The 24,805-nt window shown below is 37.6% G+C and overlaps 1 protein-coding gene across 1 annotated transcript in view; it reads left to right on the forward strand.

Moving 5' to 3' along the window:
* The first annotated feature begins 612 nt into the window (after positions 1-612).
* The window catches only part of SYTL3 (synaptotagmin like 3), a 33,478-nt gene continuing 9,285 nt past the window's right edge, over positions 613-24,805 (forward strand). The window contains exons 1-9 of the mRNA XM_040598311.1: positions 613-965; positions 4,998-5,555; positions 6,899-7,114; positions 10,646-10,710; positions 13,341-13,392; positions 14,714-14,786; positions 15,733-15,805; positions 18,972-19,096; positions 22,703-22,843. Of these exons, the coding sequence (XP_040454245.1) occupies positions 5,446-5,555; positions 6,899-7,114; positions 10,646-10,710; positions 13,341-13,392; positions 14,714-14,786; positions 15,733-15,805; positions 18,972-19,096; positions 22,703-22,843 (855 nt within the window). The 5' untranslated portion in view covers positions 613-965; positions 4,998-5,445. The remainder of the gene's footprint in view (positions 966-4,997; positions 5,556-6,898; positions 7,115-10,645; positions 10,711-13,340; positions 13,393-14,713; positions 14,787-15,732; positions 15,806-18,971; positions 19,097-22,702; positions 22,844-24,805) is intronic.

Consider the following 24,805-nt stretch of genomic DNA (forward strand, 5'->3'; position numbering starts at 1 on the left):
ATCTATTTAACTTAATGAGGTTATAAAATTGCAGGCTGTTTAATTTTGCCATGTGAATAGAATTACAGTGCTTTGTTTAATTTTAACTTGAAATAATATTTCTTAAAACACCCAGAACACTAAGAAGGGCTTCTGCATTGTATATAGACTTTATCTGGTAGAGCCAGGAACAAGAAAGGAGAATGACCTGCAGGAACAGCCTCTCTTCTTTTTCGAACTTGGAAATAATTTGGATGTAATTTTGAACTTCATTACTCACAGTTGGTTCTATAATAGACTGACTTAGGATATCCAACCCAAGTAACATTTTAACTTTTAATTGCTATCTGAGATCAGATTTCCAGTTGGAGGTAAAATCATTTTCTTCTTTTCACTGACGCAAAACAAATAAATTCTTTTGAACTGTTATCTGTACAAATTGCTTTCTCATTCAGACCTGAATAGAAAACTATTTTGTGTCCAGGAGAGAACTGTTTGCGATACAAGCAGTTTTCTGTGTGAGTCCTGGGGACTTTGAGGTTAGTAGTATTTCACATCTATAATTTCTGAAAAAGAAATTATATAGAACTCAAAGCCACTGCTCTTCCTGTGTGCGGCTTGAAGACGGAGCATATTTTGATTATATCAGTCAGCTTTTATAGTCTCTTGTGCCTAGCCTCTTTTTAATGTTAGAAAAATGAAGAACTTCTCTTTGATTGTTAGTTGCTGTTGCTGGTAACAAAGCCAGAGACTTGGCAAAAGCTGTTGTGACACTAGAGCTTTGTTGAGTGTATTTGCTTTTAGCTGTTTTGGGGATGCTCCTCTGTACATACGTCAGTCTAATTTTGGTGCCCAAAGGAAGGAAAGAGGGTGGAGAACAACCACCAGGGTTTTTTTTAAGGAAAGATAACTAAATAGTAAGAGTGCTACTGATCTCTTAAAAGCAGTTTACTTCCACACATCTTTGTTTGATGGCTGGTGAAAAGGTAAGGACATCATTTTAATCTATTCTATAGGACATTGCATGGGGGGGATGCATTTTTACTTACTGGAATAGTGTTTTTTAAACTGCAAAGATTTCAGGGAAAGACCAAAACTGGAACGTAAGTGTTTATGTTTTTTGTTGTTTTTTTTATTGTTGGGGTTTTTTTTAATTTAAGTGCTGGGATGGGATGTTACTGAAATCACAAGACAACTTTGTTAAAACATTATCAAAGAACTTAAACTAATTTGCATGTGGGTATGCAAGGATATGAAAATTAAACTGTTGCAGCCAGGTAGTATAAAATACCACTTGTAACTTTCTTAACTAAGAATAAGTTTATGTGAATTTATTTCTATTCTATAGAATAGAAAATAGATACAAATTGTGGCAGCTTTTGTGATAATTTTTACTCTGAACCTTCTTATTCTGTGTCCTAGCTACTGATGTATTACGTCCATCTTCTGGGTTAATGGATGAAGTAATCCAATTATCTCAAGCCAATGAAGGCTGTGACTTTAGAAGATCAGTTTATTTATACTTATTTAATTGTCATTATTTTGGTGATGCTTAAAGATCTGAAAGGAGATCAATAATACATTACATGCAGAGGTGCTTCAAGACAAAGCTTGCTAAGTCAGGCATTTCTAAGTTTAAAAACTTAAAAAAGAAGCTACCTTTGCAAACTTGATCTTGCCTTAGGTGTAGGCCTTTTGATTTTTCTTTGGTTACATAACTACATACTATTTTAGCCTGATAGAAAAAAGCACAGTGAGTTTGGACTGTGGGCATCTATGTCTCCCTCTCCTACGGTGTGACCACATTGGTTGTCCCATCTCCTTTACGATGGCTTTGAGACCTCACAGGTTGTTTTCAAAAAGCTACTGATCCATTTGCAAGGTGCCTGATACTGGATTATTTTAAATACGTAATTTAAAATTATGCTTGAACAAAATACTTTATGTGAGCTTTGTGCTGAAAAGGGGAAAATGTCATGGTATTTACTAAAGAGGTTGCAGTTGCTTTTGGTTTTACATAGAAGATGCTTGGCTTTGAGGTTAGCTGATGGTGTAAAAAAGCTAGCTAGCTGGATTCAGTGGGTAAACATGAAAGGAGAGCATCTGTGAAGATTTTTAAGATTGTTTTTTCCTGTCAAGAAGGGTCATTACTGAAAACACCACTTCTTTATTACTGCTAAAAAACTAATGTAATGCAGACAACTTTGGTGTTAGAAAAGCTCTTTACAATGGTAAAGGGCTTTTCAGTCCAGTTTGAACATCTCTGTGAAATGATTATGAGCTCAAGCCTGTTGTGGGGCACAAGGATTATCTCCCATTTTGGGGGATACAATATTTTATTTATTCATTCTTAAAGCTACCTCATCATTAAGCTAGATTTTGAGTTATCTTTGAATGTGCAAGAAAAATTGACAGAACACAGCATTTGTCAGAGCTTAAATGAAGATTAAAAAAACCCCAATTGTAGAAATGTCCAGATGTAATATTGATAGAACTGTTGACTACATTGATATATTTTAAGTTTTATTCTATGCAGCGTGTGATGATCTTGCCCAGCAGTGAGAGCACCACGGTGGCTTTTTTCCTCTCTGCATAGTGCAGACACTGTAGGACATAGGGCCTCCGGAACTTTTGCTCTGCAGTAAGTTTTTTCTGTTGTTTGGTGCCAGAAGATGATCCTAGTCCCTGCTGGCAATCTACTGCTGGCATTAGATTCAGTGCTTATGATTTATCACTGTGAATAGGATATGAAGTGTAGCGATAGATCAACTGGTTTTGATGATGGTGTTTGCAGTATCACAGATAGGTTGAGGGTGAGTGCTCTTCTGAAGAGTCCTGCATGGGCTAGGGCAGAACCCGTGTCTCCCAGGGGGGAATAGCTGTGAGCCACACAAAGTGGAAACAACGGGAGGCTCCAACCTGTTCCTTCCCTCACACCATTTAAATTTGTGCAAGCTTGAATAGCTGAAAGCATGTATTAAAAAAAATAATATATATGCATCTCTAAATAAGATTCTTTGTCTTCTCAATATTTTTCATACACTAAGATGTCATCTGAAACCTGTTTCCCAAAACAGGCTTGAAATATGGAAAACTTTGTGCCCTTCTGAGTAAGGGAGGTAGTCTCTTTTTTTAAATAATTTGAAGGAGGTATCACATAGTAACTATTTCTGTGTTTGCTTAGCTGCAGGTGTTGCACTTAGTAACTGATTTACTTGTTTCTTAATAGCTCTGTAAGTCATTCATATGTTTTCTTTAAGATCACTAGAGCGGTTTTATTGGATCCACCTAATAGTGACTATCATGAATTTGCTAACTTTTACTGATGCTTCAGGAGGATTTCCTGATGACATTGAAGATATGCTAGCCTTTGGAAGTCCTGGGAGTTTACAGAAAATGTAATTTATGCTGTAATGGGTGTTTTGGTATCCTGTATAATGCAGAGGTGTCAGAGTTTGTACTGACTGCTCTGTTAGACTGTATTAACTTAAATGGAGTTGAAGGCTCTGAACACGCTTATCAATCCTGGGAGGTATTCTTAAGGTGAAAGATGAAAGCAGGTGAAGGATACAGGGGCCTTTGAAAATGACATATATTGTGTTAAAAAATTGCTCAGGCTTTTTAGGTTTCAACTGAGTAATTTCCTGTGAAATTGCAGCTGGTAAGGAAATAAAATATGATTATGCCTATCTCTGTCTCTCTTGTTTCCACAGGAAACCAATCTCTTTTTTTTTTTTTTTTTTTTTTTCTTTGTTAGCACTACTTCTGTGAAACGCTTTGTCCTTTTGATGTCTGTGGAAGGGTTTAATGGAAATATACAAAAGAATGGAATGCATACTGTTTATAAATACAAATTATTACCTCCTGCTTTTTTTGTGGGAAAATAAGTACAGTAATTGGGACAAGTTATATGTAAAATAATTCCCTGCACCAAAAAAAAATACATCGTCACTGTATAGCTGAAGTATTATTGTTGTTGGCTTGTTGCTTGGTTTTTGTGTTTTGTTGGTGGGGTTTTTTTGTAAACCTTAAAACTCACAGTATTTTAAAATAATGGTCCAGCAATGCACATAGTTGGTCACATTCTCAGCTGAGGTCCATCAGTGAAGTGTCAGTAACTGCTTTGGAAAGCATTACCCTTCTGTCCTACTGTCTAGACATTCTGCCTACAGCCTGACTGTATGTATTTAGCTCAGATTAAGTTTGAAACACTTAACCAATTTTCATATACTTATCTTTAATATTTTGTGTGCCATAAGTGGAACTCTTACGTAGTACACACTAGACAGCAGTATTAAAACTGAATATAATGAGTAAGCTGAATTAGATTGAATAATCATTTTTTTCTCTAATTTGTTGCAAAGTATATTTACATTATTTTCTGTTTTAGTGGGAGTTTTACAAAAGTAAAGGTCACAGAATGTATCCAAAATACAGTTGTGACTCTGTTTAAATACTTCTTGTATATTTGTACATTAATGTCACCAGTTTGAGACCAAAATTACTGGTGCACTGAGCTGGAAATAATAAATGTCTTAACTCTTTAGTGTTTGTGTGTGTTAATGAAGAGCATTATTGGGTATTAAACTGTTTATCTAGACTTGCCAGGCCTGGGTAGTTGATAGAAGTGACTCTTAGAGGGTGTCTTTCCCTCTTTCCTCTTAGGCTTGCAATGTTTTGTCTTTTCAGTAAGATAGGATTAGAAAGGGACATTTCTGTCTCAACCAGCATGACTTTTCCAGTCATGAGGCCTGTAGGCCAGCGTTCAAAACAAGCTTAAGCTTTTTTATTGGTTGTTTTATGCTAACTGTACAAAAAAATGTGAAGGTACATGGCTGAGTGTTGATGGACAGTATGGTGAGACTGTCTGAAGAATGGGACTGTCTTAAAACCTCTGCTGTATCTGAATTAGTGCATGAAAGGTCTGAATATAGCAAAATGTGGTCTTCACATACTATTTGAAATGTCTTGAAGAGGTGAGGAGGGGAGAGAATAATATATATTCTTTGTTTCCCTAGGCCTGGAAATAACAAATCTACAAGACCAAATTAAAAAAAAAAACACCAACATTCCCTCCACTCCTTTACACTATCTCTTTATGAGTTGTCCCTCCATCTGGTGACACTTAAAGCCCTATCCTGGACCTTGCTGCAAGCTCTCATCTCTTTTGGAACCACTTTCAGCAAAAAAAAAGAATAAGAAGTTCTTTCATGTGAAAAAGACAAGACTGCTGTGACCTTGCAAAGTGCTCATATTCTCTGGGTAGCAGAGATACTTCAATGATGACTTGTGTGAAGATAGACATGGTTATTTTTCTCTTCAAGGGTATGACACAGTGACTGTATCACCAATCAAGTAAGGGCAGTCAGTAAACACTCAGACCATATTATACTCTACAAAGTGTAACTTCTGGATGTAGTAGAACCATAGGACAGCAGTCTACAAAACAAGTGAAGCCTGGGAAAAATGGCTTGTGAATATAATCTAAACTTCCTTAAGGAATTAGAACGAGAGGCTGTTCTGGAAGTCCTGTACCGTGACCAGATGGTGAGAAAAATGGAAGAGGAAAGAATAAGGTATCTGCCATTTCCCTATTCCTGTATTTTGGTTCCTTTTTTCTCAGAAGTCCTTTTCTTCCTCTTTGCTGCCCTTCAAAATGTGTTCATTTATTTTAATTCTTGTTAGCTAATGCCTTTTTATTCTTTGGGAAAACTAAAGGTTATCCAGAGCCTCTTGGATTTACCATACTATTGACTACTCTACAGTGAAGATGAGCAAGTACTGTTGAATGAATACTTGAGGAATTTTACTTCTAGCCCTTGTAGAAAGTTTAGCTGCTGCTTATATTTTTTCTATGAAGGCTTTATGACGTTCTCATCGTGTTCCTATGTAGTCCTGGTAACACAGAACATGTTCAGATCTTTGGTTGGCTTATGTAACATATTTTGCCAAGACTGGATTTAAGAATCATTAGATACATGCTCATTGTGCCGAATCCATCACTGTCCCTTCTCACATACAACAGGTAGCAAGTGCACCACACTGTCTTGGAGCTTGTTACCAGTGTCAGCAGATGTCATTGTTAGGAAAAGGATTTTATGTACTTACTCAAATTATGGAAGTATTTCAGTTGCGAAGGGCATTTTATTTGCCTTATGTCAGGGCTAGGGCAAGGATTTCCTTGCAGCTTATACCTTGCTTTGTCACATTGCATCCCCATGTGAAACAGGGTATTTGTGTTGTTAAGTTAGGTATTTTTATTCTCTTAAATCTAGAAGTTGTATTTACAGCAAATATTTGCATAAGTATTACTGGACATATTGAATGATAATGAAAAATGAAGGGTTATAAAGAAAGTCTGAATTGGTTAGAAAATCCCTTTCAACTGTTGACGTTGCTAACAACTGAAACCATAGATATTGATTATTTGTACATGTAGTGGAAGAAAAGGTAACGAAAGGGAGAGGTTTTGATATTTTGTTCTGATATCTTTTTTATTTAACTTTCAGATGATGCATTTGTTGTGATTATTTTTACTTGATAAAAGATTTGATTTTTGGATAAATATGATAAAATACATTATCAAATGAAAGGAAGCAGCATTTAGTCTCGGGTTTTGTGTGTGAGTATATAATCACTTGCATATACAATTTCAGTGCTGTGCCCTGAGTGTGCATAATTGACACGAACAGAACCCTGGTTTTACTCTTTATGTGTGGATGTGGTTGCATATACAGTTACAGTGCAAAAATGCTGTGTGTAGACACGTTCAGACAGTGCTCAATTGAGGTAAAATTGAGGGCATATCTCCCATTGCTAATGATATTGCACAACCAGGGCATTAGCTTGTGAATTACTTGGGGGTCTTGGTCTATTTAAATTTATTTATTTATTTATTTTACTTTACCTGGGTTTTCAGGAAACTGAAACTGCAGGTGCAGCAGCTTCAATGGAGAGGTGCAGGAAATGTACGCCATGAATACCAGGAGAGGTCTTGTGCTCGCTGTCAGAAATCGCTTGGGTTGTTGATAAACAGAGGTGCAGTATGCAATGGGTGCAGCCATCGAGTGTGCTCTGAATGCCGTGTCTGCCTGAATCCCTGCCTTTGGAAATGCACTGTTTGTTATGCTCACGGGTAAGAAATTTTTTTTGGTTTGGATGTTGGATGGAGTCTTGGTAGCAATGAAATTGATGGCAATTTTGTGTTACACTTCATGTAGTCAGGATTTCTCTTCTTATATTTAGCAAAAGTTAGTGTGACAAAAATGACAATGGTAGAGCATAGGAACAGTCATTAGTTTGTGAACTGCAGAGAGAACTCCTTCCCCTGACTCAGTGCTGCACCGGAGCATCATAAGAAGTTGCTGAAGGTAGTGTGGTATAGCTGATTTCTTGACAATTTCCTAATTGTGATTTTTTTGCCTCATACTACAGGAGTGAGGAACCTGGATTGACGAATAATTTGAAGTCATGCTTTGTATAAATTTCAAAAGCACAAAGCATTAATAACATTATCAGGAATTGTTTAAATGTGGTCAGAAATCCAAATTTATTTGCTTTGTATTAGTTGTTTTTTCTTTTAGTATGTCACCTCAGTTTTGTTTTCCAGGAAACCGGAAACAATCTTACTTTTACTTTATTGGTACAATTTTAATATCCTAATACTCCATCATAGTCCATTCTATTCATCAGAATCTTTCTAAACCAAATGGTTTAGCTGTATTTCCACCTTTGATGAAAAATAGCATTATTTAGGAAAGAAAGATAGTTTTGGAAATGAATCAGCAGCTGTGCTGGATGATATATATCCCTGTACATAGCCTGAAAATTTGAATGAAATTTTGCTTTATGCCAACACAAGACTAATGCACCACTTCACTCCCTCTCGAGATGCCAAAATGAGATTTAAATAATGCCTGGGAAATGTAACGCAAGGTATTGGTCTTAAGTGAAATGAATTTCTACTACTAGTTTGGTAATTTTTTATAGTTTGGAGGAGACTGTAAGCTATCACTACAAAGATGTTCCCTGAATCCTCAATTTCATTTGCAATTACATTAAATAGGCAGATTAGCTCCATCCCTATTTGATGTAAAGCAGTTTCTAGATTTTGGTGCATGTATTTCACTATCTGTGCTTCATACTTTACACACTAAAAGGAAAGGTTATAAAGTTAACTTTCCATATCCTCCTCTAGAGACCTCCGTCTGCTTCCTCTTCCTTTAAATTGGTTTCCAGTTATTTGGTGGCTCCAGTGGAAATCCCCTATAGAGAGTGACTAGTTGTTAAGCTGCCTTGTATAGTGCTGCACAACCTTAATTATTTCATAAGCTTGTCCAGACATTTAATGGTAAAACCAGGAAAGCACTATTTAAATGAATTAAAAGATGTTTTTACTTTTCCTTGAGGGAACTACATTTTTTGTCTTGCTAAGATAGAGGAATTCTTTGGCTGTCATTGAAATTCTCTTTATAGCAAAGAGGCAATGCATTTGATCTTGTTTAGTTGTGATACAAACTCCACTAAAATTGGTCAGACTTCTTCCATTACCTTCAGTGAGCTTTACATCAAGGCTGCAAATCTCAAGAAGTATAGGTAGTACAGCAGTGTGGTAAATGCTACTCAGTGCCTTCTATTTACCCTGGAGAGGGGAAAATAGGATGACAGAAATGTAAGAGCTGATTTTCAAGTCCTGATCAAATCTAATTTTGAGTCTTGGTTACTACTAGAGTATTTTTTCCTGAACAAAACATTATCTGCAGCAGCACAACTGAGATTCTCTCCTAGACACTAGGGTCATGTTTGTAATGAACATGCTTAAATGCCTCAGTGGAAGAGCATGCAGAGATAAGTGAATGTTCACTGTTTACAAAATAAGAAATTTTAAAAGCCTTGTGGAATGACAAAGTTTGTATCTCTCACCTGGAAGAGGCAACTCTTATGTGAATGCAGTTGGTCTAGTGTGTGGTTTGGTTTTTTTTAAGGAATCCTGTCTTCTAGGAGTCTAGAAATACATTTGCTTTGAGGGAGTTTGGTCTGTTTTACCTGATTAGGATGGCTCTTTATCAGCTTCCTTGTCACACTTTCGATCATAGCTTAATACAGTCTTTAGCCAAAAAAAAAACCCCAAACCCAAACACCCAAAGAAGGCTATTGCCAGAACTGTTTTCGTCTTGTGAGTGGTCTCATTATCACATGAGTGTGCAGAACTGGAGATTAAACTCTGGGAAGATAACTATGGGTAATGGAAAGAACAGAAAGGGAGGGCTGGAGATGAAACTGAGGCACTACCAATGCAGACCCCTTGAAGATCTAGTGCAGCCAGGGTTTTCAGACATTTACTAGTTAATAGATCTCCATCCAAAGTAAGTATCCTGTCTCAAAGTTATTTTAACCTCATTTTCAACTCATCTGTGTTCAGTTGTGCACAAGGATCTATGTTTAGGCAGGAAAATAAATAGTGCAATCTAAACAGGTAGTGATTTTTTTTTTTAATATTCTGCTTTGCTACTTACAAGGGTATTATTTTAAATGCCTAAAATGCCTTAAAATCAAGCCACAGAAATAAAAAGCAGGATCCTACCTATAGTTTGTCTATTTTAACATAGAGTAAGGTTAAGTGTGAAATGGCAGACCCAGGGATTTTGTTGCCTGTCCTTTGGCAGATATCACCATAGCTCTCATGTTTAGAGACTTTTGCTTTCTTAAGGAGGTAAGCCCTACACAAATTTGCTGTCTGTATGTTGTTGCCAGTTTCAAGCAATTCTGGCAGAGGAAATGGTAATAAAGAGATGAATTTCATAGAAGGAAAATTAACTACTGTGTATAGAAGAAAATTGAGTAGTGCCTGTACTAAGGAAATTTTTGCAGTGGGACTTCATCCTATAAAGCATCTGAAAATCCACAAGGAACAGAGATATATGCCCTAAAAATGAGTAGGACATTTGGGTAAGAACTTGGAACCTGAAGACACCAGAGAATCCCCCACCTCAGTTAAAATTCTTTCGGTCTCTTTAATAATGGACGAGTTCAGATTGCAGCCTTCATCTAAGTCAGTTGGAGACAAAATGCAAGAGTCAAATCTGCTGAAGATCTGCTCTTGACAGAGCTATCTAGGCTGATATAATTTTATACTTGTTAATCATTACTTTTCTGATGCTGTGATCCTGGTGTCTGTGCATTGATGTTAGTCTCCACGAAATGGAGACAGATGGGCCATGAAGCCATCACACCATCAGGGTTGTGGAGCTCAGTGGTCCCTGGCAGCCATCCCAAGTTGTGCCTGGGAGCGTGTCCTTTATCGTTAACTTTCCCTGCTCCTCGGACTAGGCTGCAGCTGGAAGCGGTCCGCACACATGCCTGGGCTGTATGGCAGGCTGGTTGTGTAGACTGGAGTGGACCCTGGCGGTGGCTTCAGAGCAGTGCCTAGAGCAGTATGTGTTGTTCTCTACGGGCAGTCCTACGTAGCAAAAAGGAAGAAAAAATATGGAGGGGAGGGAGTCCTTTGCAGACCCACAGGAAAATCAGTCAATAGAGTCGGCAGTCATGAAATCTTATTTTTATTGTAGGATTAAGAAAGGTTGTTGGATTGTTAAAAAGTTATCAAGCATTTGAAGAAGTGCGCTTTGGAAAATGTTGATTCAAATGTCTTTTGCTTGTTTTTCAGAGATGTGAAAGTAAAGGCTGGTGAATGGTTCTTTGAGGAACGAGCAAAGAAATACCCAGGTGAAGGTAAATCCCTGGAACAGAACGTAAATTTCTGTGTAATGTGTAGTCCTCATCTAAGTGAAGCACAGAATGTAGTCTGCTGGTGTATTGAATGTTTCTTCCACTTTGCGAGAGATTTTTTAGAAATTATCATGCAGTGCATCTTGTGTGCACTAAATAAAACATCAACACAAACTAGCAGAATGCATTTGGAAGTATAATTTATTTTGTATTAGTAATAAGAATAAGAAAATTGCTGGCCATATCCGTTTGAATTAATGAGTGTGTAAGACTTCTAAAAAACACAATGACATGAAATAAATATAGAAACGCTTCAAATATATGTGCAGGAAGGAAATGGTCTTGCATGTATTGTTTGTCAAAACTTCGGTTGTTTTCACTGAGAGAGTTCTAAAGCTTAAAGAAATGACAATGGAAAAAAGAAAAAAAAATATAGCTATAAATCAACGAGAGAGCTAAATGCTTAATGTTTCTTTACTCAGCCATCTGTGCCATTGCTTTGTGTTCAGTCTTTTCAGTGCAATTAAAAAGACAAAGACCTAAAAGAAATTACAGAGGATGTGGATGGATTGCTCTACGGGGAATGTGTTTCACCAGCCAAGGGGCTGTCTTCGTTTTCACTACAGTGACTGCTGGGGTGGAGAGGATTTCCTTCCTCTTTCCCTGGAAGTGCCAGTTTGGATAGGCAACTGTTTCACTTTGTGCCTGACTGTAGCTAAATGTTACGGTTTCACTTCCAGTATCTGTGTTGCTTCTAGCTGGTAAAAAGGAAGATGCTGGGCCTTTTTAAGATCTCTTAGGAAACTTTAATGGAAGTAATTTTATAAATGGAAGAATGTAGTCAGGCAAATTTTGGGTAGTAGGTATTCATGAAAGACAGCAGGTAGCATATTAAGAACTATAATTCCTGCTAAAACAATTCATTTTAAATTTGGAAGATTTCACTGAATTCCATTCTAGTTAACACAGTTTCTAATTTTAAAGTATTAGTTGACAGATCTTTTAAAGCATAGTTGTATCCAATAACCATTGTTAAGAATTTGCCCTCATATTCTTTCCAGCAAGTCTAAAGCCAGTCATTTTACCAGTCTCTCTGTTATTGAAGTTGCTATGTTGTTCTCAGACACTGAATCTGATATAGCAAGGTGCTGACTGTCCTTCTTTCCAGTGAAATAAATGAGTTCTCACCTTGCATTATCAATGCTTTGTAGGTGCTTGAAGCATTTTGCTTAGTTACTCTAATAGTAATACTGTTGACGTCACAAAGATCTAAGGATATACAGAAGATAAGCCTGCAGGGAGAAATATGTTTTGTTTAGTTCCTTTGGTTAGACCAACTGGTATAATTAAAGGGGTGAAAAAATGGCAGACTTTGAAACACAGCAGCTGTCCCAGTTAGGTTCTTCGAGCCTGGAGAGACAGTGCCCTCTCTTGGTATGAAAATATAACACTAGTGAAGTATTCACTGGAAAATAACAGGAAATAAAACACGTTACAGTGAAATTTTCTCATGTTGCAGAGTAAAAAACCTCCATGTTACATCAGTATGCTTTTTATTAATTTTGTGTAGCTTCTACCTGAAGAATAAAAATCATATTTCATAAAACTGATGGGTTTCCTTTACTGACTAATAAATTTTAAACAAAATTATTTAATGCTGCAATAAAGATACCAAATATTACTTGCTAATAACAGAGCATTAAGCCTGGAGTTCTGATTGAAATTTGTAGCATCAATAAGTTGATTATTGTTTCTACCATCACCATGGTCTACTACTTTTACATAAGTGATATGTTATATTAATGACATCTTCAGCAAAGTGTGGATCACGTGATGCTTTCTGTATTAGGAATGATCAGTGATTAAGGTCACTCCAGATATTTTCAGTTGGCCATTTGTTACATGCATTTAGCCCTTCTTTCTGTTTGCGATCGCTCAGGAGCAAACTACATTTTTATGATTCTTCATTGTTCGTGCCTGGTGGAGCACTTGCTCCTTGGTGTTCTTAACATCATGTGGCTGCTCACCTGAGGAATGTGACATGGTTGCTATTTACCCACAGGGATGGCCTTAGCAAAGGGGTTTGCTCACGTTTGTGAGTTGGTCATGTGTTTTCACGATTGCTCAGATCTCTAGTAGGAAAAGTGAAAAGAATTTTTCGTAAGATGCAAGAGATGACCATGTGCCTACTCTTGTATGCATTTTCAAGCTTTCCATAGTGTTTGAGTTTTATGGTTGAAGTGTGCTTTAGTGCAGTGGGGCTGTGCACTATCTGCCTCCTGGATCTTGGGAAGCTGAGAGCACTTAGCCTGCAGGAATGGGCCTGTTAGCATCCGTGCCTGATTGTCCTCAGCATTTGTGAAAAGCTGGTCTGAACATGTCACCTGCAAGAAGTGAAGGTGGTCATGATACAGTTTGTGATATGAGAGAAACTTGTGTGTTGCTTGGCATGTATCCTGCTACATCGGGTGGGGGTTGATTTCACTCCTGACTTGCATGTGTGTGAGCTTTTGTCAATACAGGCCACTTTCTGAAAGACACTGATTTTGAAAAGTGTTGTACAGGTGTTAGTAACTGCTGTTGTTGCTAAATAACCTTTGGGTGGTTTGGGGTTTTTTTGTTCTCCTTCGCAGGCAGACATGAAACAGTTGGTGCAAAGCTCTTGAAATCTTACCAGAAGCTGAGGTAAGACTCAAAAAAGGACAAATGGTCCTAGGACACTGAGAATTTGTATAGGTGATATATTGTATGTTATAAACCAGCCAGAAGTTTGTATTTTTTTGTTATGAAAACCAAATTTCAATACCTTTGGAGTGCAAATGATAAAAGCATAGAAAAATCGGCACTTTGTCAGCTATCCATAGAAGGGGTCTCAAGTACAAAAAAGAATACTATGTTTAGAGTAATATTGTCTTATTTACTTAAAATGAAGAGACATTTTTGTTATATGTGCTTTTGTTTTTCATAGCTGTTTACACCATTATCTTTCAAATTTACACATTACTTTTAAATGCTCAGAGGTGAAAATTATCGACTAGGTATATTAGCAAAAGCACCATTATTTGCTCAATGGGAGATATTGCTGATTTGATAGCTTTAGAATAAACAGTATACAAGAAGCTCTATATTCAGTAAGACACGTCCACTTCCCAAACTTCAAACGAGGAAAAGGTCCAGTTTACATGGAATAAATATATTTTGACTTGATGCCTAAGCATGACTGTAATTAAGTTATTACCAGTGGTACCTAATGAAACAACAGTCTACTTAAACTATATTGTATAAAAGAAACCCTCTTCCATAAAAAAAAAAAAAAGCAAAAATAAGATACAAAGAGATGGCCTCAATTTTACGATAATTATCTGATGAGACATAGCTGCATAAGACAGAAACTTATGGTCAGCTAGATATGATCCTAACCAGGGCTGCATAAGGACTTCCTTTTACCTAGATGCGGTAAAAGTAAAAGAGAATGCAAAAAGGAAGTTCACTAGCAGCCTTAGGGTCCATGATTGTGCTGTGATAACAGAATTGGTCAGATAAGTCCTATTTTTATTTTACAGAGAGGGGCTATTTACAACAGATGAAATGGCTGGAATGCTGTAAAAGGGCTGTAACAGTTTTGGGCCCAGGCAAGGAAGGATCCTTTTAGTATTGTAAATAAAGATGACTGTTTTCTGAAAACAGGGGTGTGTTACACAGGAATTGTGTTTTAACACTTGGGACACAGACTGTAATACTGCCAACCATATAAAAGTCTTGGAAACCTGTCCTAAATTAGGTCTTCCTGATTGTTTTAAATTATTAATTCTGCCTAGAGCAGCCCAAGATTGAGAAGATAGAAAGGTAGTCCTAATTCTTACAAAGAGGCAATAAGCCTGTGCTGCAACTCTTAAAGACACAGGGTCTCAACTCAGATCTTTAGATACTGTGCATGAACATGGTGTATTTATCCATCTATTAGCATAATATATTAATTGTTGCACTGTTTATTGTCTCTTCCTAGTAAAATTTCTGTTGTACCTCCAACTCCACCTCCTTTCACAGAATCCACAGCAGGAAGCAATGTGATGGTAAATGTACGTATTACAAAATATACATATACACACAACTCTTAGGGTGTCATGAAAAGACCAGCCACAGAAATACAGTAAATAGCAACTGCTGTAGCATCATATTGCAATATAAATTCTGCTTTATGTTCCTTTGTAAATATTTTTTTTTAATCTGCTTTGATAGTAGGAGAGAAAGGTCAGAGGATATCATGAGGGATATTTTCAGTGTTCAGTTTTTGAGGGAAGCAATTAACTGCTCTACCTGGTCCTAGAATACTGCATCTGGGTTTTTTGTGCCTCACTACAGGAGGGCTCGACTGAGATCTCCTCAGCTTCCCTCCAGCCTGAAGGATCCAATGATATTCAATAGTAATTTATAAAATGATCATTCCGCATATTACTTTCATTACTGAGTGACAAACAGTGAATTTGATGGTTGCCTTTGCCTTAGAGTTTCTAGTGGACAGAATAATAGGATATGGCTCAGAACTAATCAAAATCACACTATGTTACTCTTTCAGTTCATTCTGTACGGGGTCATAAGGCCCTGGTTTTGAAGCCCACTGCAATTCTGTAAACATTCTAATATGCGTATACCTGGAGATTGATTCAGAGCCACGGGAGCATCTGTAATAGATAGGTCTTTCCTACTTGAAGTATTAATTACATTACAGCAAATCAGTGATGTAATTAGTTGTACTTATGAAATTGCTATGTGATCTTCCTACAAGGAGTTCCACTTATATATCAAAGAGCGTGGAACTGAAAAGATCATTTTCCATCTTCATACATCAGTTGTGACAGTTTTAAACCATGTCAACATGTCCTCAGATGCATTTGTCTACAGAACTGAGCAAAGGGCTGCAGCCTTTCCATCTGATTGTTATGTGGTCTGTAGATGTCTGATCGTGGAAACTTACAAACAGCAAATATTTTGTGTTTTCTTACTCTTGGCATCTCCTGTTTGCAGGAACTCGAACAGTCTAAAAGTTTTAATAAATCTGTGGAAAACTTGTTTTTGTCTCTCACAACACATATAAAAAGTAAGTTGCTTTCACTGCTTTGTCATTCTAGAGTAATGTAGTCAGATGTTTCAAACTTTCGGCCAAATTGTTGGCCAAAAATAGTTATTTTAAAAGGGTATTAAGTAATGGCTGAAATGACTAATGCCAAGACTGAGCCAACCTGAAAAATAATACAGTAAGCCTAATTCTTCAGTATTCTGCTAGTTTAACAAGCTGATGATACCAACCCAGAATGCCTTTCTTGTAGAGATGTGAAAAGAATGTATGATGTTATCTTTAAATGTACTGGGTGTTCAGATGCAGTATACTTACCTCATGCTAGCACAGAGTAATAACCACTTTCTGCTGTAGTGATCTTTGTGTTATCTCACTGAACCCCAACTGACCCTGTCAAAGGATCTATCATGTAATGAAAATAGAGTTTAATGTTTTCATTCACTGGCAATTTTCAAGAGGACTTCCTTCCTCTTTCTCAGTCTGTCTAGTTATGTGGTTTCTTTCAGTGCATACTTCTAAAAGCCAGCCAGTCCTAACAACTCTTCTTTCATTCTGGTACTTTTGATTCCTTCCGTGCACTTACGCTGCCTGCTGTTCTTTAGGGTGCAGGTTGTGTATGTGTCTCTGAGGCTAACTACACTGAGAACAGCCAGCCTTTGTGAAGAGCAAATTAAAGGCATCAGTGACCAGAGGAAAACAGCTTCTGAGCCTTATGAAGATTACAGGGGGTTGCAGATTTGCATGTATTTGAATAAGCCTTAGTGTTTTCTTACTAGCTTCGTCTTAGACAACCCCAAATGTGAGATTAGACCTGAATAAATTTGGCTTTAGTGCCTTTCTGCCTTTCCCCCTAACTCTTGTCTTAGCTCTTGGTTTGGTCTTTCCTCTAACTTCTTCCACCCATCCTAAAGGCCTGCTTTCCTTTAACTACACAAATTTAATGTTCCGTCTGTGTGAACACATGTTAAAGCTATGCAAGCTAATTTAATGGTTCACTGCTACCAAAAGGAAGGTCCTATTTCCCCCTGGCCTGTCTTCTTGCTCTATTTCTGGCCTTATGCTGCCATTGCTCACCTTGAATTAGCACCTGTGTTTCTGGACCCCTCTGGAAACTGATTTAGCTAATTAAAAAGGCAGAACATTAACCCAGACAAAACACATAGGTACTTTTCTGCTGGTTTAGTGAGTTAAATTGGCTCAAGGTAGGGTATATATGTTGGAGCCTGCACAACAGAGGGTGCTGGGCCGTGTGGCCAGGAGCCAGGGGTTAAGGAGGGAAGAGCAGTGGTTGCAGAGGGGGATTGACATCAAGCTGTTCAGTTCAGATGAAACCCCACTCAGGTGCTGTCATATCATCCTCAGGGTAGAACCTTTTAATTTGTGAGAAAATAACAGGCTGTTGCACTCACTGAAGTCCATAATTAAAAAGTATAGGAAGTCTTACAGAGAAAAAGACTGGGGCTCCTCGACTTAAGGAAAGAGCTCTTTCAGACAGTGTGGCCTCTTAATGAAACCTGGTACTGTGCTGATTAATGCTTTCGGTCAGGAGTGTCTAAAGTTAGTACTTAGTATCTTATCTAGATGAAAGTGTCCTCCTTCGCAGAGGTATTTTGTACACCCAGCTCTTGTGTATTGCAGTAAATAAACCCGGAGAACCTTGTTATGCCTCTGATTCTATCACTGGAGCCAGTGAGTGTGTGTGTCTGAGAGCAGTGGGAACAAAGGATTAGCGCGTGCAGCACAATGCCACCATTGTGCTATCTGCTCGTTCTGCTGTTACCTCCTGTTCCAGCGTGGTTTGGCAGCAACAGGAGATTATAATCCAATGGTTACCAGTTGGTGAATATAAAATGAGTTGCTGGTTGTAGTTTTATTTGCAGTGCGAAATCACCCTTGGCACTAGAGATAGCATCCATCTTGCTGACCATTTGGGTAGAGAAGCCAAAGGAGGAATAGATATGAAAACTGAACAATCATTTTTTTTCTCACAGTAACCTGTTCATTTTAAGAGGGTGTGAGGCAAGCTTGTGTTTCTGCTTCTACTGCTGGTCAAGCTACTCAGATTTTATCTGCTCCTTTAGATTTCTTACTCCAGTCTCTTCTATGATCTCTGATTTCACTGTGTGTTTTAAAAACATGGTTTCATTTACAGCCAGAGATGACTTAATTGAGCCTGCCTGTCAATATATCACATGATGTCTTAATGGTGTACATAGAGCACAGTAAACATCTGAGGACCAATTGCTGCTAATAACAAAACTAACCCAAAGTGGCTTTAAAAATCACACTTTAGAGTGCCATTGTTTTTGAATACCATAATGACATACTGTCTGCTGTCTGAGGTTCCTCCACAGAGGCTGATGTTGTGAGAGAAATATTTATTTCTTCTGTATGAATTAAACATATGATAGCTATTTCATGTACCACTTAAAAGTCATTAATTCTTCATGAGAGACTAGGACTTACAACAAAGTGTCTGCTGCTAAGCCTACTAGTTTTCAACTTCAGAAATCATGGATAAGTGCTGCCCTTTCCTTTAAGTGAAATTCTGGCTGTACCCTGAGGAATAAGAAGCAAAAAGTGGTGCACTAAATGTCCAGTTGCCCTATAGATTTATTTGACAATAAACTAGATGTTACTGAAGTGCTAATTCAATAAAGTACTTAAGTATGGACATATGAGTGATGTTATTGGAGTCGGTGAGGGCTACTCATATTCTTAAAATTATATGTGATTTGGGACGAGAGTATGTAATAGCTCTCCTTTCATCCATATTTTGTATAAATTTCTAAGTATTTTCCAATATGTTTTGCTTTATAATTTCCACTGTTGTGTCACTGTGTTGTTAGAATGATCTTGCTTTTACCCTGAAACAAACCAAACTGCTTTACAAATCAAACTGTATGTAGGGACTGTAGTAGCTACCACACAATTCCTTGCAGCAGCTATAATGATAAGAGAAGCAAGGAGTGTAATTTCCAGTTGAAAAGGCAAGAAAGATTCAGGTAGGCAAAATATAATTATACAAAATGGGACAAGCACTTGCCTTCCCATCTGTTTCTTACTCTTAGGAGATCAATACTAAAATTGCAGGATGAAAGTTTGAAAGCTACAGAATTAACCTATAAACCTACAGGATTGCTCTCAATGTTTATTATGGTGACTTCTCTCTTTATTTTCACTTCAGAGATCTCTAAATCCCAGAATGATATGGCTGACAGACGTCTTCTAACCACAGATTATGGGCAGAGCATGGAAAGAAGGAAGCAAAGAAGGAGCCAGTCTGACACTGCCATCAATGTTACAAGCAGGGTATCCGTGTTGTTATACAGTCTCTAACTCTAAGGGCTGTTTCAGGAATGGAATATATTTGTAAGACTAATGACTTACACAGTGGAATTTTACTTTTATTATACAGGCAGGGCTTAGCTGATGTTCACTGACCCTGGCCAGAAGCCTGATTCCTCACGAGGTTTTTGACTGAGTCTGCACACTTGATCTCAGCTCAGAGCTGAAATGTTAGACTGAGATTTTACAAAGACCCTCACACAGGGAGAGAGAGGATGGGTTGTTTGGCTCTCAGGCACTCACAGGCTCTCTTGAGGCTGATTGATGTCTGTTCTTTGTGATTGTTGGGCTGCGGGGAGGTGCTCTGTCTCTTGTTCTCCTCCTGCCCCTCTTACTGCTGAACCAAGCTATGACCATCCAAAACCCATCCTGATGCTTTCTGAGCACTTTTTAATTTGGGAAAAAGAAAACGCTGACTGCTGTTAGTTGTTGGGCAATTTCCCTTTTCCTTTTGCTTTGGTTACAGTCTCTAGCTTTCAGTATTTTCCTGAGGAGTTTGAGAAAAATCCAGCAGGAGTGAAGATGATGTCACGCATCTGCTGTACAGTTACACAGAAGATTTTGTTTTGTACACTTTTACCTCTCAAGTGACAGAACTTTGTCCGTACTCAATTTTCCACATAATGTGTACTTACTGAATCTCCTTGTTCATCTGAATGAGGTAAATGTGGTCTGCTAAGTGCCTGAATTAGATGCTGAGAAAAGCTTTTGCTTCGGGCCAGACCTCATGGCAAATATTACTCACAGCTCCCTTGGTGCACACTTGTCACTTTCCTCTGAAGCGTTAGGTGTTGATAAGTGGAAGAAACAGGATGTCAGACCACATGGGCTAGTGGTTTAAATTGGCCCAGAAGGGTCTGTAAACTCTGGAAAATTAGTTCTGGTATTTTTGTATGCAATTATATTATATGGCAACAATTATTAACTACCCGAGTGCTGCTTTGATTGTGGCAAACCACACTTCAGTGTGACTTTATTCCAGTGGCAGAACACTGCTCTTCTAATGCATTGGAAAACATCAGAGTTGGAGGTGATATGAACTTAAACTATGCTTCGTTAAATGCTGATCACACATAGCCTGTCATGTTTAAAAGATGGATATGGATTCTTTGGCTTTTAGAAATATATTAGTAGGAGATTCCAAATTATTTGTGTGTGGGTTTAATAGCCCATTTAAAGATTTAGGACTTAATTTATGTCTACCATTTCTGTTACAGATTTTGAAAGATAGGTTTCAATGCTGTTTGTATGTCAGAGTACTATTTCTCTGAGTCAGGAAGCTTTTGTTTCATTCAAACCAATTAGACTATATTTAAGCTAGAATTTTAGTTTTGCTAGAATTGCTGTTGATACCTTTTTCTTGTAAATGTCATCTTAGCCATTTAGCTTGTTTTAATATTGAAAGAAATTTTACTTGTCTGTCCTTGCATTTATATGATGACTTAATGTATCTTTACTGTGATTTTAAAAGTTATTTTTAATCTCTATTAATGTCAATGGCACTATTGCATTATTCTTCCATTTATTTTTTCTTTTCCGTCTTTTTTTTTTTTTTCTTTAAATAAAGGTAGCTGTTTACATCCTTACTAGAACTATGGCTTAAGTTTAGGGACAGAACCTGTTTTAAATTACGCTTGCAAACCAACTAATTACTCACAATTATAACAAAATATGAAGTAGAAATCTTACTTGTGATTTCCACCCCAGAAAGAACTTTCATTTTTGGAGAATGAATCAAAACATTATTTGTTCCCCTAGAAAGTGTACATTTTTCTCCTAGGAATGACTGGGAAGTAATAGCTGTAACTGCCATTTTGAATGTGCCAGGGTATAAGACTGGGGCACCACTTTATTCTCAAGAGCACTGTCTGTTTCTTGAGCAAGTTTTCCAAGTTTGTGATATGTTCAGAGCTTGATTTCTTCAGATTAAGTTTGAAAGAGATTGTGTTTAACCTCAGTGATAGTGAAAAAACAATCCAATGGCAAGAACTACCAGCCAACGTAAAATCTGGATTTAGGAAATTGATTGAATCGTGTTTTCTAGGGCCTTTCACCATCAGAATCTCTTAAGTTCATTAAAGGAACTGCAACTATACCAGCCTTACTTGGGGAACAAGCAGACACGTGAAGCTTTGGAAGCTGTCTGCGGTGCATTGGTAGCTGTGTGTTACCCCTCTTGTGACAGCAGATGCATGCTGCTGCAGGGCTAGGTGGGAGTCTTGCTTATGTGACCTGATGTGAAGTTTAGCACCGGTAGTTATGTTGCCTTGCCAATCACTTCTGTCCTGTTTAACACAATAGAGAAGTCTTTATGATCCAAGTAGAAGCTAAAATTCATTGTGTAGTAGGTTATGTTGGTTAGCAAGTGAAATTGGTGGTGTTTCAGTTTTTTCTAATGCAGGAGACAATTTCTCTGCTGAGAAATATGATGTTTTGGTTTTGTTTGGGGTTTTTTGGTGGCTATATTCTAAATGCATAACAGCATACTGGTTTGGATTTTGCACATCCTGTTTTTTCAGAAGTAATCTCAATATATTATCTCCTCTGTTGTCCTCGTTCTTTAGTGCTTTCTGCTGATTGTGTAGGAGGGGTTCCCAGGTTTGTTAAAGGTATATTACCTGTTTCTTTTATGCAAATAAGGCCAAATCCTTTTTGTCGATTCAGTTACACTATATTCTTTCTAGTCTTTCAGGTAATCCCTGTTATACTTTTTTTAAAGAAATTATTTTCTTAGATCCTAATCGCCTAAAATTTTTTACCTCACTCTTTTCCTATTCATTGAACTGTGAACGTACTTCTCATAGATTGTATTCTCCGGGGTAGCTGCATGCCAGAATGAGCTAAAATCTATTTTCAGCATATTTCTAGCCATCTGTATTAGTCTTTTGGCACTTCATTCTATTGTTATTGGTAACAGAGGTGGCTGAAGGTAAAGCTCAAGGAGTTTTGTTAATATATATCATAATTTTTCACAAATTATCAGGGTTTTCTTGGGGAAATGGGAAAGGTGAATGGACTTAGTTAAAGCAAAGTCAAGAGCACCTCAGAAATTTAAGCTTTTCCTGTAAGTAGAGCTAAACAAGAACTTGTGAGTCTGTTTCTATTTTCAAGTCTCTTTCAACTTACGTTCATTCTTGCATGGGTAGACATGGGCATGTGTCATGCATATTGCAAAGTACTATTTTTAATTTCCTAGAGGCAAGAGGGTTTTTCCAAAATTACTGTTTTGTCAAAGGCTAATAAGGCTTTTATTAGTATATTGCTACTTTTGGTGTGTTATTAGTAGGCTGTTATTAGTAGTTGCTGTGGTGGTGATCCTTAGGTTAGGTAGTGGTTTGTTGATTTTAGAAAATTATGAATACAATGAATGTACTTCTAGCTGGGATGAAAGAGTTGTAAATCAACATCTAATGAAGTTACTACGTTGCCTTTGAAAGCGAGCCAGCTATGTGGCATTGATCAGAGTGAATTGTAGCTAGTTGCTACTGATTTTTCTTCTGATAGCATTCCTGAGGGAATCAGTGCTTTTTTCTTCAGTATAAAAAAAATTACTTGATAAATTTCTTACAGATTAAAAGTACACCCAGTCTTCAGCAGCTCATCGCTGGGGCCCAAAATGACAGTGAAATTCTGACCAAAAGGAATTGCAAGGAGGAAGACATACCAACCAGTCCCACAAGTGATGCAGTTTTCTGTGATGGCAGAAAACATGTAAGTTAAAGGGTGAAGCACAACAGAGCAGGTGCTTAATGGGAACATACATAAAAGCTAAGATCTTGTGCAAAATGTTCACGTATTTTGGGTTATATTATGAAATGAAGGAAGAATTTTACTTAGGTTTGTATCTGATGAAAGTCTGACTACCCTTAGCACAGTCCTCATAGTAACACTTTTTGCAGTGAACTTTTTGCAGCATAAGCCCAATCAAATTAATAATGGATAATTGATAGATGGATAGATCCATTAATAATGAATAACGGATAGATCAGCTTCCTCTGAATTTTGCAAATGCAACTAACATTCTTCCTATTTTATATTAGGGTTGGGATCATGGAACATGGCTCTTTCTAACCTAGTAGCTAGTTTTTTCTCTTAAAACTTTATTTAGCAGAAGGGTTTTGTTATTCTGCAAGAACTGTGGTAATGGAAATGTCAGTGGAAAATCAAATGTCAGAGTGTCAGCGGATGAAAAGGAAGCTGACAGTGATGGAAGCCAGGGGAGCAGTTCACAGGTTTAGGGGATGGCACTGAATCATTGACTGATGGATGGTATTTTGCAAATGAGAGAGGAGGAAGCCAGTTATGAATTAGTTCAGCACATGCTTTAAAGCTTCTGTGATTAACTGTGGAAGCTAAGTTTTATGTATTAGTGATGAGGTTAGGCGGGGTGAAGTGTCCAAAGAATCCATGGTTGATGTTGTAAAGAAGGGAACTAAAATGACTTTTAGGGAATCAAATCAGCCTGCTCACTTTGCAGAGAAGTATAAATACACACAAGGACCTTGGTGCTCTCTGTCATTTACCACGTTGTGGAGTCTGAGATGTTAAACTGACAAATGGATAACAGTTTTGGATGACATTTGTGTTTCTAATGACATCCGTCTGAACTGGGCTCTAAACAGCCCGGGCTTAAAACTGAAACATTTTCTATCTTACAAAGGGAAAGATCAAGTACCATTAAAATTTCCTTTGTCGGTAAGTGTTGGATGTTGATGACTGCTTCATGAAAATGTGTCTTTCAAAAAACCAGATGGCATTGCTTCCAGTCATGCCAGCCAGAGTGTAATCCATGAAGTCATTGCTAACCCCTGGTTCACTGAATGAAAAGGATGAATGATTTCTGAACGATTTCTGCATTGAATCAGTGTGACTCCTGATCAGGTGGGAGACACATGTATTGATAGTCCAAACATCATTAATCAGAACACCTATCCAGCCTCTCTAAACAAATAAGAGGTTCTGTGGAAGAAATAGGAGGGACTTTTGCAGAACTTTTTTGAGCACATATGACCTAAGACAAAAAATCTGTTTGCATTCCTTTGTCATGAAGGATTTTGGTGGAAAATAAGCATTCTGTGGTCAGATGAATAAAAATATATCAGTGAGTGAAAGAGCAGAGCTGAACAAAGCTGCAGGGAAATGGATTACACTGATACACACCTCGTGGAGGGAGCAAGGTTGCACACAACAAGCGTCAGGTCAGGACAGTCCCAATGCTTGTTGTGACTTCCTCAGTAAGCACTCTGACCCTTCTTTTGTCAAGTTTGTATGTTACTTAGAGCTTGTAAGATAGATAACTTCTTTAATTAATTAAGCTGTTGGTATGAATTTTAAAATGAATATTTGGCAAGCTGCTCAAGCGAAGAACATCATCTGCATGGAAGAGAGATACGATCTTACAAACACTGCTCTGCACTCTGAACTGCTGGGTTGTGCAATGCAGAACTCCTGGGTTAACCAGTCCTGTGTGGGCTGGTGTTTATTTTCAGAGGGAGGGGTGATCTGACACAGGTATCTTAGCAATCTAGGGCAGTGTTGCTGTGAGATTAATCATAATTGTGTCTTCGTGACATATGCTATGTAAGTTTCTAGGGCTCACCTTGAAGAATATCTTTATAAATTAATGCAGACCAAGCTATTTTGATTGAGTTGATAGTTTGTTACAGTGAAGGC

Source organism: Falco naumanni, chromosome 6 (assembly GCF_017639655.2).
Source record: "Falco naumanni isolate bFalNau1 chromosome 6, bFalNau1.pat, whole genome shotgun sequence".
Taxonomy (NCBI): Eukaryota; Metazoa; Chordata; class Aves; order Falconiformes; family Falconidae; genus Falco; species Falco naumanni.